The sequence below is a fragment of the Callospermophilus lateralis genome, unplaced genomic scaffold (assembly GCF_048772815.1).
Source record: "Callospermophilus lateralis isolate mCalLat2 unplaced genomic scaffold, mCalLat2.hap1 Scaffold_52, whole genome shotgun sequence".
Taxonomy (NCBI): domain Eukaryota; kingdom Metazoa; phylum Chordata; class Mammalia; order Rodentia; family Sciuridae; genus Callospermophilus; species Callospermophilus lateralis.
Window position 1 is genome coordinate 4,149,019 of NW_027514454.1, and position 17,404 is coordinate 4,166,422.

The 17,404-nt window shown below is 35.6% G+C and overlaps 1 protein-coding gene across 1 annotated transcript in view; it reads right to left on the reverse strand.

Moving 5' to 3' along the window:
- Positions 1–17,404, reverse strand: part of LOC143390236 (aspartate--tRNA ligase, cytoplasmic-like) — a 65,037-nt gene that overhangs the window by 22,324 nt on the left and 25,309 nt on the right. The window contains 2 exon segments of the mRNA XM_076842741.1: positions 1,554–1,634; positions 5,195–5,297. Coding sequence (XP_076698856.1) covers positions 1,554–1,634; positions 5,195–5,297 — 184 coding nt within the window.

Below are 17,404 nucleotides of genomic sequence, written 5' to 3' on the forward strand. Positions count from 1 at the left end.
CAGGGATCTAAAGTCATGGTAGAAATAAGAGGCAGGATCGGAGAAGTTAGTGTTAAAGAGAAAGAAATGTGCATGAACAGATGCTGAGGCTTTCTTTCCTTTTTCCACCCCCCAACTCTGTCTCATTATTGGAACATTAGAAGAATTAACCACCTGCAACTTTATTGATTCCTGGATTTAAGCTGTTAGGCCTACATTGATGGAACAGATAAAAGTTAAAAATAGTAGTCCTCAAAAGTGTGGTCTGGGAACCACTAAAGGTTCTTGAGATTCTTTCAGGTAGTTCATGAAGTCAAACCCATTTTTTTGCATAATAATACTTTTTCACTCTCACTCATAATGAGTGTACCAAAGAGCTTTCCAAAGATTATATGAAGGTAAAGCAGAGTAAATTCAGAAGCAATGAGAATCTAGTTGTATATTAAGACAGACATTAAAAAAAAAGAAAAAAAGAAAAACTTTTGTGCGGCATATAATACCATCAAGAAAGTGAAGCCAAGCACAGTGGCCTGTTTGTAATCCCAGTGGCTCAAGAGGCTGAGGCAGGAGGAACACAACTTTAAAACCAGCCTCAGCAACAGATCAAGCCCCTAGGCAACTTAGTGAGACCTTGCCTTAAAATAAAAAATATAAAAAGGGCTGGGATGTGGCTCAGTGGTTAAGTGCCCCTGGGTTAAATTCCTGGTACCAAAGGGTGGGAAAAGTGAGAAGACAACCCACTGAATGGGAAAAAAGATCTGTGAAACATGTATTTAATAAAACACTTGTATCTGTACTAAATAAAAAAACTCAATAATAAAAAGACAACAATTTAAAATGGAAAAAAAGACAAGACATTAAAGATTTATGCATACGTAACACAATATCACTTTTTTAAAAATTATTTTTATTATTATTTTTTACAATGTCACTTGACACTAAATTACTTTTTGTTTTGGAAAATATAAAATGCTTTTTACTGCTAATTTTATTATTCATATGAAACATACACAAGTTTAAAATACATTCGTATTGTTTTAAACAAATTAATTCTTTCAAATTTGTCTTAACTTCTACTACTGTAAATATTGATAGGTAAACCCAAAAAATAAAAGTTGGGAGTAGGTAGGAATTTTCAATTTTTTTTCTCTTTTCTTTGGTGGTACTGGGAATTAGGCCAGGAGGCCAGGGCCTTGTACATCTTGTGCATGCTAGGCTAGTACTTTACCACTGAGCTATATACCCAGCCCAAAGGACTAGCCCTAGCATGTGTAATGCTTGGGTTCAATCCCTGGCACCTCAAAGAAAACAAACAAAAAAGTGTAAAAGGGATTTTGAGATAAAAATGTTAGAACTGTAAAATTTATTTATATACCTATATATTCTTATGGTGCTAGGGATTAGACCCAGGTCCTTGTGCATAGTAAGCAAGCACATTCCCAGACCCCGTAAATTTAAATGAAAAGTGAGCCCAAATCAATTTACAGGTACTCAGTACAAAACTAGGACATCAGGTTTTCAATGTTTTACAAACTAAATATACAGAGGAAGTGTATTTCATAAATATAAAATACCTCTTCTCCTTCCACCTCAGGCCGAATGGCATCATCCAGCTGCAGGGGCAAGCGCGGTTCAGCCAAACTGATCACATAAATCTGAAAGTGAGAAATGGCCAAAAATAGCAAAGGCACAAAAAACCTGGTATCTTTTGCTTAAATAGAAAAAAAAATCTGCATTTGCTTTTAACATGAAGCAATGTTTGCATACATCCTTAACGGAAAATGCTTGCTAAACTCAAAGAAGATTTTATATATATATTTTGCTTTATAAAATGGAGGTATTTTTGCATACTTCAATGGGTTGTTAAAATAATCAGATAGGAAAAGGTGTAACAAATATTTTGTTATCCCTAGGGTAAACACCAATGTAATAAATAACTAAGGCCTAGATTTGTCATACAAAAGCTGTTGTTAGGGAAATCATTTAATCTCAGAGCTTTAATTAAAATGAGGTTTATGTAAGAATCAATCCATTAATATAAGAATTGCTACTACTATTAACAGCATTTGACCATTGATATTACTAGGATCTGATTCAGTCTAGCTCTGCTTACACCTCTCCTTTCTTTTCTTTTTTTCCCTTAATTGCCTCCTCTCATCAAATATTAACATGTAATTTCCTGATGCTTTCTGGTTGGAAGCTGCCATACAGAATGTTCCTTTACACTGTTAAAATTCTTCAATATCCACTCACTAATTTCACATTTCAGTGGTAAAAAACAATTAGATCATAAAGACTGGGTTAAGATTTTATGAATACTCTTAAAAATTACTATATTATATTCCCAACTGTGGCTGGAAAACTTGCTGAAGCACAAAGGGAAATGCCTTTATTTAGTTAATTCAGGAAAGCGAATTATATTCTTCCAGTTGGCAGATCACATTTAGCATTTAGCTCAGACACTTCAAGAAAAAAAAGTGTCAAAAGGACACTTCAGTCTTCCTCACAGTAAAGCAGAGTTATTTGTCACTATTTCCTATACCCAAGTTTTAGGGTTTCCTTTGATAACAAATTTGATTTCCAATAAAAGTAGACCTAAAGAGCTCCTTCTTTTACTTTTATAATTAGTAGAAATCCATCATCATCTTTATTAGGTTTTTGAGTATTTTGAGCTACAGACCTTCACATAATACTTGGTACAAAGTATATAGTATCAGTGAATGCTGGTTGAATAAATATATACATGATTAGGAAAAGTTATTACTTATGATAAAATTCTACTTAGTCTGTAAAACTATGCTTTGTGAAATACTTTATAACTATTTTTATTAAGGCAAAACTTGTCTGTAAGTTCTTTAGGCTTTATATTTATTATTAACCCTTATTTAAGTTGCCTGCTACATTTTAAGAATATCTTCTTTTATTCCTGGTGCTACAGATTGAACCCAGGGCCCTGTGTATGACATGAGCTCTATCAATGACCTATATGCCTAGTTCAGTTAAGAATTTCTTAAAAATACATTTGTTTGCTCTAGTCACTAAAAGTTTTCTTCAGTAAAGAATTGAAAAAGATTTAGTTAGAAGACAAGAGCTATCTTTCTTAGAAGTCAGCATCAACGGACTTCTTTACTAGGTTACAGACTGCCTGATGGGATTGAATCAAAATAAGACACATAGAAAGAATTCTATCAAGTTAGGTCAGTAAAAATACAAGATTTTCTATGTCTCAAGAGAATTCCATGATAATCAATTTCTGTTAAGTACACTCTTACTCTCAAATTAGTGAGTATGTATGTGTTATTAGTCTTTCTGAATCAGTCTGCCTCATTTTTTTAATATATACTCATGAACATATAAATATACACATACAGAGATAAGGTGAAGGTGAAAGAAACCATCTTGTTTTGAAGACACCTTCTTTAAAAAAAAATATTTTTTTTAGTTGTAGTTGGACACAATACACAATATGTTTTTTATTTATTTTTATGTGGTGTTGATAATTGAATCCAGGGCCTTGTGTGTGTTAGGCAAGCACTCTACCGCTGAGCCACAACCCCAACCCTGAAGATACCTTCTTAAAGAGATATTTAATGATGCATATTGTACACATAATCTAGGCCTCAATTGCAGAGATATAGGTTCAAAATTGAAAGGTTATTTCAATAGTACTAAATGTGTGTGAATTTACTTTTTTTTTGTAGAAATAGGGGCTGAACTCAGGGCTGTGCATGTTAGGCAAGTGCCCCACCATGGAGTTACACCCCCACTCCCAATCCTCTTTTAAAAAATTCTGAGTCAGAATCTTGCTAGATTGCCCAGGCTGGCCTCAAAATTGTGATCCTCCTAAGTAGCTGGTTACCAAGTCAATGAAAATGAGCATTCTCAGTTTCTATGCTTGAGAAGAAAAATAGATGAAGGATAAAGTTATGTTAAAAAAAAAAAGAAAAAGGTAATGGGCTGGGGATATAGCTCAGTTGGTAGAGTGCTTGCTTCCCATGCACAAGGCCCTGGGTTCAATCCCTAGCATCACAAAAAAAAAAAAAAAAAAAAAAAAAATTTACTATTTGTAACGTGAGACCAATGTGGGGTCATCTCTTTTGACTTTTCTATGTTGTGAAAATATTAATTCAATGAAACAAAATGATTAAAGATTGGCATAATTAATCAAACTTTAAAAGCATCATCAGAAGAAAATTCATAGTAAGACCGATTCATAATTGTAAATAAATTTTTAAGATGTGTTTTATATTTTTCCTATGTGACTAAGTACAAAAATGGCTGCAATAATTCCTCTTGTTCCTGTATGTATGTTCTTGCTGCTCCTCCTCCAAAAATTGGAATCTATTTCACTACTGCTTAGAATTGAGTTTTGACTAATGATTTTGAACAAAAGATATTTAATAAACATGACACAAGCTGAAATTTTGAAAAAAGTGCTTGTGCGAGGGGCTCTCCTTACTTGCCTCCCTCTGGGAACTACCCTAGTACCATATCAACACATCTAGGTGATCCTTGATTAGGAGAGGCCATAAGAAGCGATGCTCCAGATACATCAGTGAACCAGTCAATGCCATGTGGAGCAGGTGACCCATTCCAGACCGGCCTATCCTAATTTGCTCACAGAATCATGAGCAAATGTTTGTTGTTCTATGTCATTAAATCCTGAGGTAATTAAAAAACAAAACAAACAAACCTGAGATAATCTGTTATATAACACAAACTGTTGAGGCTGTAGCTCAGTGGTAGAGCACCTGCCTTGGCCGTGTGAAGCACTGGGTTTGATCCCCAGCACCACATAAAAATAGATAAAGACATTGTGTCCATCTGTAACTAAAAAAACTATTAAAAAAATGTAGATGTTGGGGCTGGGATAGTGGCTCAGTGGTAGAGCTCTCGTCAAGCATGTGCGAGGTCCTGGGTTTAATCCTCAGCACCACATAAAAAATAAATAAACAAAATAAAGGTATTATGTCCAGCTACTTCTAAAAAATAAATTAAAAAATAGCTTTAAAAAATGTAGATGTGACATGAAAAGCTGTAATTTATGTCTAGATACCATTTATATACATAAATATTTTTACATATTGTGTGTGTGTGTGTGTGTGTGTGTGTGTGTGTGTGTGTGTGTTTAGGTGCTGGGGATCAAACCGAGGGTCTCAGACATGCTAGAAAGTGCTCCCCAGCCCTCACAATTTCGTATTTTGAAAAGGGTTACCTTCTGAACATGTAACTCAACATCCTGCTGTGTACTGCTTCCAACTTTCTGATTCACTTTTCTCACAACGCCTTCTACATCTACGATGCTTTCCTTGTTGATGCTGTCAAGAGATAAAATTCCCAACTTTAATCAACTCATTAGAGGTGTCAGGATTCATTTGGTGTTTAAGGAATAAAGTTGAACATGTTAAACTCTCTTTAAAACAGTAGCCACTTGAGATAAAACCAGTCTATTTAACCTACTTAAAATAACCTATTATGTTGCACACTTTGTGACATTAAGAGATTATTTTTTAGATGCCATAGTTTAGTTATCATTTATAAGATACTCTGGGCATAAAAGGCAATAGGGCCAAGTAAATTGTGAAAAGTAGCAAAAGGTTTTCAATTATTTATTAAAGAACATTTTGCTCCCCATACTTGAGATTCAGTATGATCAGCATTTCCAATAATGAGAAACACTGGCTTCAATAAATGCAATTACTGGTATGTAATGGTGTTAAATAATAGAAGAAGGTCAACTGAAAAGATTTCAAGAGGACATTAGGGTGCTGTTTTGAAATTAAATCTTCATTGCCTATAGTTTCTGAGTAAACTTTGCCACTGGATTTATGACAGACAGCCTACTGGATTGTGTATTCCTACTAAAAGAATGTCTTTATGAATAAACCTTAATATATGATGACGATAAAATAAATGTACTCCTAGGTAGTTTATTCTTTAAGAAACTTTAATCTTGAATGAGACACTCAAATTCTGAAATAAAACCTTTATGAAGTTATTAAAACACTTGATGTATTTTAAAAATCTCTAGTACATAACCAAGGAGGAAATAGTGATTCCCATACAAAATGTACTAGTTTTACTATTGTGTATATTTAAAAGAAATTTTTTTTAGTTGTAGGTGGACACAATGCCTTTATTTAATTAATTAATTTATTTAAAATATTTATTTTTTAGTTTTAAGTGGACACAATATGTTTATTTTACATTTATGTGGTACTGAGGATCGAACTCAGTGCCTCAAGCATGCTAGGCAAACACTCTATTACTGAGCCACAACCCCAGCCCTTATTTGTGCATATTCTTATACCAGTAGAATGTACCACAATACAGTTGTTGAAAACAATAAGATCTAATGTTCATGGAAAAGTTCTATTCATTCTGATGAAGAACTGGGTCTTTAGTAAAGTTGTGGTGCTATCAAACATTTCAGAAACCCAACAGTGCTTATTTTACACACACCACCACCCCAATCCAGTTCATGAACATTTGCTTAGAGAAGAGATCAAAATGAGGATAACAGATTCAGAATAATAAGAAAGAAAAATTTTCATTTTACTTTGCTATACTGCCTAGGATTCTATGCCTGTTATTAACTCTCAAAAAAAAATTAGCTGGGTGTGATGGCACACACCTATAATTCCAGCAGCTGAGGAGGATAAGGCAGGAGAATCACAAGTTCAAAGCCAGCCTCAGCAACTTAGTGAGACCCTGTCACAAAATAAAAAATAAGAAAAAGGGGCTGAGGATGTGGCTCAGTGGCTAAGTGCTTCTGGGTTTAATCCTTGGTACCAAAAAATAAAAAATAAATAAACAAGAGTAAATCTATTTCTTACATTTTCTCCTGTTCTAGAGTTATGATATAATAGCTAATTAAAATTTCGAGTTTTGAAGCAGCTCAATTTATTAAGGCAAAAGTAGTTGGTGAACTAAGATAAGGCTCTTCTAAGACCTGAAAGAACAAAGAGGTTTCAGTTTACTGTTTAAAACCTTTTCCAATACTAGCACTGAATCTGTCTTAATGTGACTGCCACTTACTAGCTGCCTCATCTGTTTACACAAGTAAACTTGATGTCTGAGTATATGATTCAGGCCTTATGAGAATTTTGTTGCTGTTTCACATGTCTATATTAGCAAAGTTTTCTCCTCCTCATTGGTTAGTGTAGTTCTGCTTTACCAAGTCACCTGCCCTGCCCCACCTGGCTATCTTTTTATTATGTTCCAAACATCTTGATTCTCTTACTTTACCCCTTTTGGCTTTGCAAAAGACCCTTGACGGTCTCCTGGACCTTCCATTACCAGACAGTCTTCTTTAAGCTGACTCAAGCTAAATTTATCTACTCTTATGGACTGAATTTCATACTAGTTTCCTTCCAGAAAAAAGCTGAAATGTGGTCAAAGACATTCTGCCTAGGTCTAGCTAGAGAAACAATGAATGAAAACAATAAATAGAAAGATAAAAAAAGGGGATCATTCCTTGCCTCAACTCCAGCATTAGCTACTAAATCAGATTATTAAAGTCAACATTAGAGGAAAGTCCAGAAATACAGATTTGGATAGGTATTGTATCTTCCTGTTTCCAGACAAATTTCATTTAAAGCCTTTGAATCATTTCAGATATACAATAAAGTATTTGTTCTTAAAATTCTAAGGAACAAGATGTGCCAACAACTTTATGTAACTCATTCAGTTGCTTAATTTATTTAAAATATATTTTTTAGTTGTAGCTGGACACAATATCTTTATTTATTTTTATGTGGTGCTGAGGATCAAACTCAGCGTCTTTGCACCTGCTAGGCGAGTGCTCTAGCACTGAGCTACAACCCCAAGCCCCTCAGTTGCTTCATTTTTATATTCATTTAGTTACAACAAAATTGATCTTTTCAATGAATTGATTAAAATAATGTGATAAAGAGTCCTATGGTACTTAAATCCAAATAGTGAGTCAACTTTTCAGATTAGCATTCGAAGGAGAGATAATTTGGGGAAAACAGTTTACTCTGTATTAAACTCCAATGTTTCTTTCTTTCTTTTCTTTTCTTTTTAAAAATATTTTTTCCCTTAATTGTTGATAGATCTTTATTTTACTTATTTATACGTAGTGCTGAGAATCGAACCCAGTGCCTCACACATGCAAGGCAATGTATTACCACTGAGCCACAGTTCCAGCCACCTTTCTTTTTTTGGGGGTGTCAACGGACGTTTTTTTTTTATTTATTTGTATGTGGTGCTGAGAATCGAAACCAGAGCCTCAAACATGCTAGGCAAGTGCTCTACCACTGAGCCACAACCTCAGCCCCCAATGTTTTTTTTTTTTAAGGAAAAACCTCAAAACTGCTAGCAGTATATGTAGTCTAATAAGGTAAAAGATAAACACCTCAAATTTAATGTCAAAAGTAAATGCTAAGATCGTTATCTACTTAAGATATTAAAAGTGACCTCATATTTTGCCTTTTAAACGATGAGGAAACCCCATCTGGAATAGTAGACTCCCAGCTTTTTAATAGTAGACTCCCAGCTTTTGCCCACCTGGTATGCGGCCAGAGGGAATAGAGTTCAATGTAGGGCCTAAGCAATTAACATATAAATACCATTATTTCTCCCACTTTGTTGTATATGAGTTCACATGTCTTGATGTCTAGTGTCCTTGGGTAGTAACATTAAAAATGGAGACATCTTGAGAATAAACAGTCCTTAGGCACTCCCTAGTAGTAAAGATAATCTCAGGCATTTTATATATAAAGACTGATTCGAGAGAGGCTGAGGCAGGCAGGAGGATTGCAAGTTCAAAGTCAGCCTCAGAAACTTAGTGAGACACTGTCTCAAAATTAAAAAAGAAAAAAGAAAAAAAAAAGGATGGGATGTAGCTTAGTGGTAAAGCATTCCTAGGTTCAATCTTAGCAGTAGAGGGAAAAAATGACCCCAAACAGAATGATAAATAGGTGAGAAACTGAAATGGCTTTTTCCTCATAGACATTTTCTGTGCATACTATTTTCCAAACTAGATTCTGGTAGAATGGTTAGCTAGATCACTAAGCAGCTGATTTTCCAAGTAGAATGTGTTAAAAAATTTTTTGACTCACTTCATGCTTCATTGGTCCTCAAATTTCTAATATAAGCCAAAAACACTTGTAAAAAAGGATTTTTCACTTCACTTAAAAAAACAGAATCCACCAGAATTTCTTTTAAATCATAAAAGAAGGCTGCTGAAATAGTAAGCAATAAAACTCAGTTTTCCAAATTTTTCATTTGTAAGTATACTTAGAAACTAAGGGATAAAGAGGAAGGATCCTGAAGAGTTCAAACACAGGCAGCTTATAATCTTCAATTTTTATTATAAAGTAGAATATATATTACTGGGCACAGCTGATCAGTGGAAATCAATCATTATGCCACAAATCCTACACAATACTCAAACCTCAGTGTGATTATGGAGTCAGAGGAGTCCATAGGACAGGGTAGTTTGAACAGTATTTACAGGACAAGACAACAAAATAGGTGGATAAAAGTGGTGGATAATCATGCAGTTCTAGGAATGAAACATGGGGTTGCATGAGGTCAGAAGGAGGTTGAATATACTGGGAGAAAATGAGAAGACAGATAAAAAGACTAGAAGTCTTGATGAAGTCCATTAGAAAATTAGTAGGCCTGGGAAAGGGAGATTGGTAGAAACTGTCATTAGAAATGGTGGTCACTGGAGTTAAAAATGGTGAAGTCCTGAGGGACAAAACCCACACTATGGCCATAGGAGTGATGTGTTAAAATGGAGTGATGGTGAAGACAATGGAGGAAATACTTAGAATGGAGAGAAGACTCAGGATGAGAGGAACAGAATATTATCAGTAAGAAAAAAAATGATGGTTTTCAGTAAAACTACCTGTTTCCGTCTTGGCTTTTTTTAACTTAAAAGTTGAAACTTGTCTTCAATTTACTCAACACAATTAAAGCTTTGGAAATCCTGTGGACTGCCCATCCAAGCAGAGTTTCAGTCCTGTTCTTATCTTTCCTTTATTTGGCCAGTGCTCTAAGGAAAGGTGAGCTCAGCCCAGTTCCAGAGAGCGGATCTTGTTTAGTACAGCCCATCTTGGCAATTTACTTTAGATTAATATTGTCATATTTACTTAGTTTCTTCAAACTAGAAACTTTGAAGTTATCGTCTACTTTGTTATTTTCCTCTTCCCCACACAAGCAGTAACCAAACAGATAATACCCATGTCTTTAACCCAATCATTGGGCAAACACCATTATCTCTTTCAAGAGACAAATCAATTTTGGTATAAACTTGTTCCGAAAGTGTGAACACAGTTGATAAATTAGGAACAACATAAGCAGAGAATTCTGTATTTGCCTAAGTCAGATTTCATTAGTAAGAAACAATAGGCCAGGGAAGACAATAGTGCTTGGGTGCCCTCAGTCACACAGGAATATTCAAAATACACACATCTATCTCAAAACATCTACCTGTGGCCTATGTTATAAGCCACAATCACCTACATCTGGTGTTACTACTTTCCCTCCAATTTCAGTCAGTCTTCTATTATTTCACAATAGCTCACAGGCTGCATTTTTTTTCTATTTCCACAAGCAAACTGCAGATCTTTTTTTTAAAGGCAAAATATTATATTTATTATAGTATTTATGTATTTTTCAAGTATCCACCATGTATAAAACTATTCAACCTACGTTTAAAATGTTGAGTTCTTGCCTTTAAAGAAAGTGCCACCGATTAAGTTTCTCAGTATCATACCATTAAGTCATTTCTCCATAAATCCTGTGATTTTTACTGTACAAATTGGCACAGTACAAATTGGAATGTATATGCCATATAACAGAGAATCAACAGTGTATTAGCACTATTCTACAAAAAAGTAATCTGAAAGAATACCCATACCCAAATGTTTCAAGATCTCTTATCCCTTGCTGAAGATGGAACTATATGGAGGATTTCAGTTTGTGCAACTGTTTAACAAAGAACTTGCAATTTATCCAGAAAAACTCTTTCATCATCTTCCAGAACCTTGGCAAATGATAACTCCCTATTTTAAATTTTTAGTCTGTGGTTGTATTTTCCACATCAATTATTTTAACTTAAAAGTTGAAACTTGTCTTCAATATACCACACAGGTGCTTTGCTTTGTGCCTTATAATGTGTAAGATGGTCTATATCTGATGGCAGTGCTGATAAGGAAAGGGGGGGGGCGCTAAATAAAACTAGATGTAATCAATTAGTAGATATGCCTAGTGATGTCTAGATTTTATGCTTATAAACACCAAAAATTTTAAATTACTGAAATAACTGCCACTGCAACATGGAACTCAGTTCCAATTTTGTTCCCCATTATTTTTATAGCATGCTTTTAAACAATGGGGTGATTCCTTAGGAAAGCAACTACTGCTTTATAGGAATAGAGACAAACTCAGTATGAGTTTCATTACTTAATGTTTAGAAAACTTAAATCTCTCTTTTGAAATTATTTTTAGCATCAACTTATAATTCAAACATAAAATATTTTATACTAATTTAAAATCTGTTGTATATTTTTATTTATTTGGGGGGTACTCAGCACTTAACCATTGAACCATATCCCTAGCCCTTTCTTACAATTTCTTAGAGACAGGGTCTCACTAAGTTGCTTAGGGCCTCCCTAAGTTTCTGAGGCTGGCCTCAACTTGCAATCTTCCTGATTCAGTCTCCTGAGCCACTGGATTACAAGCATATCTCACTGCTCCTAGCTTCAATGATACTTTTTAAATAAATAGAAAAGAATAAAAACCAAAATCCCAACCAAACCAAAAACCAAAAAACCAAACAAAACACTCTACACCTTACAGAGTTGCTATGAGGAATGGGTGAGAAAATGAAAGTATGGCACTTCACAGGTCTATATTTAGTACATAAGAATAGTCAGCTATTATTGCTATTATGAGCAAACCTCTAATTTCTTGGTATATTAGATGGGGAAGATGCTGGTGATCATTGTACTATGGCTTGGTACAGGTACTATCAAGGAAGAAAACCCAAATAAGTATAAAAATTCATGCTAGACACCAGAAAGCTTGGCATGATATATCAACAGCAGTCATTACTAAATTTTAATTGTAGATTTATTTAGTTTCTTAAATATTAATAGCATTTCACATATAATAAAAACATCAAAGTCTAGAAGTGGAGGTTTGGTTGAGCAGAGTTCAGAAGAAGCCTGAATTTTTGTAACCATTTAGTGGGTAAGCCAAGTCTCTGGGTTCTCTGGTCCTCTATTAAACCAGCTCTCATTGGTGCTTGGCAAAAATGAAAGATTTCGATCATCCTAGTGGTTCTATGATGAATTATTTTATGAACTCATTTTTCTTTACCAAAATCTCAAGAACAGTAAGTTTAAAATAAGATAGGTGAGAAGTATATTCCCTATTCAATATGGCACAGACCAAGAACTGACTCTGAAAATACTATATGGGCTCTCTTTAGTAGAACAAAAGATATAAGGGACCTTCAGTGATCACTTAAATTAATTTTTTATCACTTTACTTAAATACTTACAAGTAGCTGGGGACCCAGGCCTGTAACCCAAGATATTTGGGAGGCTAAAGAAAGAATTACAAGTCTGATAAAGCCAATTTGGGTAACTTAGTGAGATGGTTTCAAACTAAAATGAAAATGAAAAAAAAAAAAAAGGGTGGGGGATGTAGCTGATGGTATAGCACTTGCCTAGTGAGAACCTGAGTTCAACAGAGTGCCAAAACCCAAAACAAACAAACAAACAAAAACTCCCAAACTCTACAAGTATAAAACTAGTGTAAATGCTTATTATTATTATAGCTCTTACCTTTAAAATTAATTTTTAAAGAAGATAAAAACAATTCAAACTTTAAAGTTTTACTAAAACTAAATTGCTGACATTGGTTTACTATATAGACCTTAGCCTTAGTGTCAGTTCTTTATTTAATGTGTTTCTATATTTGATTTCAACATTAGTAATGTGAAGAATGCCTGTTCATAATTACATGAAACTTTGAGGTTGGTTCAGAAAAATTTTGCCTCATAATTAACTAAAATTCTTCAAAGAACAATCTAACAATGACAACTTAAATAAAGTATCAGTGGATTATTTTATAAAACTATGTTGTTCATGTGAAAATTCATAATGCAGCACTATTGAAATTTGTATCATTTTAAATGGATTATCAAATATCTAATCTGATAAACTACTGAAACCGAAAACAGAATATTTTTCCTTGCTACTATACTATTAATGATCTGCTGCCCCTATCAGACAAAAAATATGATTGAATACCAACTGCTTAAATGGTACAGGTTTTTTTGAGTTCAGAATGTCTTTTTACTATCAAGTACCACCTGGTAACCCAGCGGTGTTCAAAGTCTGTATTCAAATTGCTTTGAAATCTTCACCTGTACTGAACACAGATATCCTTGAATTGTGAATGTGAAATTAAATTCTATTGGAGGAACTAAGTTCACACTGAAGTTCTTGGCTACATTTAACCTGGAAAAATACCCTTCCATAATTTTAAGACTACTATTGAAGTGTATAGTAAAATATAAAAAGTATATATAAAAAATTTCCACCATCCTGTGTGGATCCCCAAGGAATCAATAACCATCACAAGGGGCCAGGCGCAGTGGCACAGGCCTATAATCCCAGTGACTCGGAAGGCTGAGACAGGTGGACCAGGAGTTCAAAGCCAGCCTCAGCAGGGCAATAAGCAACTCAGTGAGACCCTGTCTCTCTCTAAATAAAATACAAAAATAGGGCTGGGGATGTGGCTCAGTGGTCCAGAGTCCCTGAGTTAAATGCCCCCCGCCCCCCATACTCCCTTCCCCAAAAAGAAAATCACAAGAGATGGAGATTGTAGGCATGGAGATTCTGCCCAATCTGAAGAGTGTACTGGAAAACAACATTGTAGAGAGGGAACCAGCCATTGTAGAGAAGGAACCAGCAGGCAGCAGGCAAAAAAGATACATCTTAAATTCTAAAAGTTCTTCTGGGCTGGGGTTGTAACTCAGGGGTAGAACACTTGCCTCACATGTGTGAGGCACTAGGTTTGGTCTTCAGCACTACATAAAAATGAATAAATAAAATAAAGATATTGTATCCATCTACAACTAAAAAAAATATTTTAAAAAAGTTCTTAAGAATTTACAGCATCGAGAGATCCAACATGGCAGTGGGCGCAGAGAGATCAAGTCTCTGACCTCTTCAGCTGCGCGAGCATAGGGAGTCGTAAACTATTGAAATGCTGTTTGCTCAGAATCACTAGGTAATGCTGAGCTGACGTGGATCTGGGGCGAACAGTCTGGGCCTCTCAGAACACACACCGAGCCCCGATTGGCTGAATTCAAGCTCCCGTTTGCCTGCTTCTCGCAGACAAACTGCTGTGACTCAGCACTAAACGAACCCGCTGAAACATCTGGTCGGCCCTTCTGATCCTACAGAGGTTAATGCCAACTGAGCTTTCATAGCCAATGGCCACAGGATTGAAACAGGGTTTGGGAGAGACAGTCAGGACCTACCCGTTGCATTGGTCACCCGGCAAAGGGAACGAACTGTCGCCATTTGCATGGGATACCACCATGGCAGAGAACTGACGTCACCAGAATGCGGCGGAGGAGATAACTTCATTGAAACCAGCGGCGACAGGTGTGTAACCCCCTAGCCCTCCCTCTCCACACAGCAGGGAAACCTTAAGGGCCCATCCCACTCTCCCGTGAGTGCGATAGCCAGACAGAGGGAATCAGGAATGGCGCAGGACCGCCGCGTGGAACTCCCAGCTACTGCTCCCACCAGTGCTGACAACTGAGGTCTCTTGCACCAGCTACCGGGAGCGTGGCTACCAGAGGGCTAGCAAAATTCGCTGAGGGTTCTCAGCCCCAAGCTCTACAAACTTAGGGTCTGAGGGAATGGCAAACAGTGAGAGTGTTCCCAGTCATTCATGAAAACAGGGCTCCCAGGAGCAGCAGACCTGGCATGTAGCCAGTATTGTAGTGAGCGTCACCGGTGAGCGGGGCCTGGCTTGAGGAAAAGTGGGGAAGGGACTAGACACAAGAGAAGGCCCTAGGCACTCAGGATTGGAGACCTGCCCAATCTGGGAGGAGGAGCTGTTACACAGTGATTGGTTCCCACATATTGAGAGGAGAAGCTTGGCCCGGTGGCCACAGCTCCACCTACTGGAAGAGAAGTTAATCAAATTCTAAGACTGCATTTATTAATTTTTTTTAATCTTTTTTTTTTATTTTCATCTTTTTGTTGTTTTTAAAATTTTTTTACTTTTAATTTTTTTATTATTTTTCTTTTTTTTATTTTCTATTATTTTTCTTTTGTCTTTTCATTTCTTTTCAATTTTCTTATTCCCCCTTCCTTGAATTCTACCTGCTTACTCTCATTCTCTTTCGTGACTTCTTCCCTTCCCTTCTAATACCTTTCCTCCCAAGCATCAAATAAATTTATAGGAGTAAACAGTAACTCAGCAGTCAAACAGAACAAGAAGTAACATGAGCAGCATGAAAAAGCAAGGCAGAAAAGAAGTACAAACAATGCAGGACAGCCTAAATATTCAGGAGGACCTAGAGTCATCAGAAAAATGGTCAAATAAAGATCTCAAGGAATACCTTAGACAGATGGAATGGAACCTTAAAGAGGATATGAGACAGCAAATTCGAACAGTGAAAGAACTCATTGAAAATGAATTACATAAACAGATAAAAGATAGAGATTATAAGAACAAAACAAAACAAAAAAACAATAATTCTAGAAATGAAGGAAACTATAAACCAAATTAAAAACTCAAATGAGAGTATCACTAACAGAGTGGAGCAAGTAGAAGCCAGAACGTCAGATAATGAAGACGAAATATATCATCTTGAAAAGAGTCTACCCAACTCAGAAGGCTGGTAAAAAAATCACAAGAAAAACATCCAAGAGATATGGGATAACAAAAAAAAAAAAAAACTTAAGAGTCATCGGGATACAGGAAGATATAGAGGTTCAAACCAAGGGAATGAGTAACCTGCTGAATGAAATAATTACAGAAAGCTTTCCAGAAATAAAAAAGGAAATGAATATACAAATTGTAGAAGCATACAGGACACCTAGCATACAAAATCACAGTAGACCAACGCCAAGACACATTGTTATGAAGATATCCAATATACAGAACAAAGAGAAAATATTAAAAGCTACAAGAGAAAGGAGGCAGATTACATTCAGGGGTAAACCAATAAGGTTAACAACGGATTTTTCATCACAGACGCTGAAAGCGAGAAGATCCTGGAACAACGTATTTCAAACACTGAAATACAATGGATGTCAACCAAGAATTCTGTATCCAGCAAAATTAAGCTTCAGGTACGACAACAAAATAAAAATCTTTCATGATAAACAAAAGTTAAAAGAATTTGCAGCCAGAAAACCAGCATTGCAAAGCATCTTAAGCAAAACACTACACGAGGAAGAAATGAAAAACAATAACCAAAACCATCAGTGGGAAGAGCCTCGGTAAAGACAGAGGGCGGCGGGGGCGGGGGGGGAGCTAATCATGGAGAAACAAACTAAATTAAAAAAAAAGATAAATAATCAAACATGGCTGGAAGTACAAACCATATATCAATAGTAACTCTAAACGTTAATGGCTTAAACTCTCCAATGAAGCGACATAGGCTGGTAACATGAATTAAAAAAACAAATCCAATAATATGCTGCCTCCAGGAGACACATCTGATTGGAAAAGACATACACAGGCTGAAGGTGAAAGGTTGGGCAAAAATATACCATGCACACGGTCCACATAAGCAAGCAGGGGTAGCTATCCTCATATCGAATAAAATGACTTCTAGACTAAGTTAATCAAAAGGGATAAGAAAGGACATTATATACCGTTAAAAGGAACCATTCACCAAGAAGACATAACAATTATCAATATTTATGCACCAAATAATGGTGCTGCGATGTTCATAAAACAAATTCTCCTCAAGTTCAAAAATCAAATAGACCACAACACAATAATTATGGGTGACTTCAACACACCTCTCTCACCATTGGACAGATCCTCCAAACAAAAGTTGATTAAAGAAACTTTAGAACTCAATATCACAATCAATAACCTAGACTTAACTGACATATATAGAATATATCAATCATCATCAAGTGGATATACTTTTTTCTCAGCAGCACATGGATCCTTCTCAAAAACAGACCATATATTATGCCATAGGGCAACCCTCAGTAAATATAAAGTGGTGGAAATAATACCATGCATTTTATCTGATAATAATGGAATGAAACTGGAAATCAATGATAAAAGAAGGAAGGAAAAATCCTACATCACATGGAAAATGAACAATATGTTACTGAATGATCAATGGGTTACAGAAGACATAAAGGAGAAAATGAAAAAATTCTTAGAGATAAAT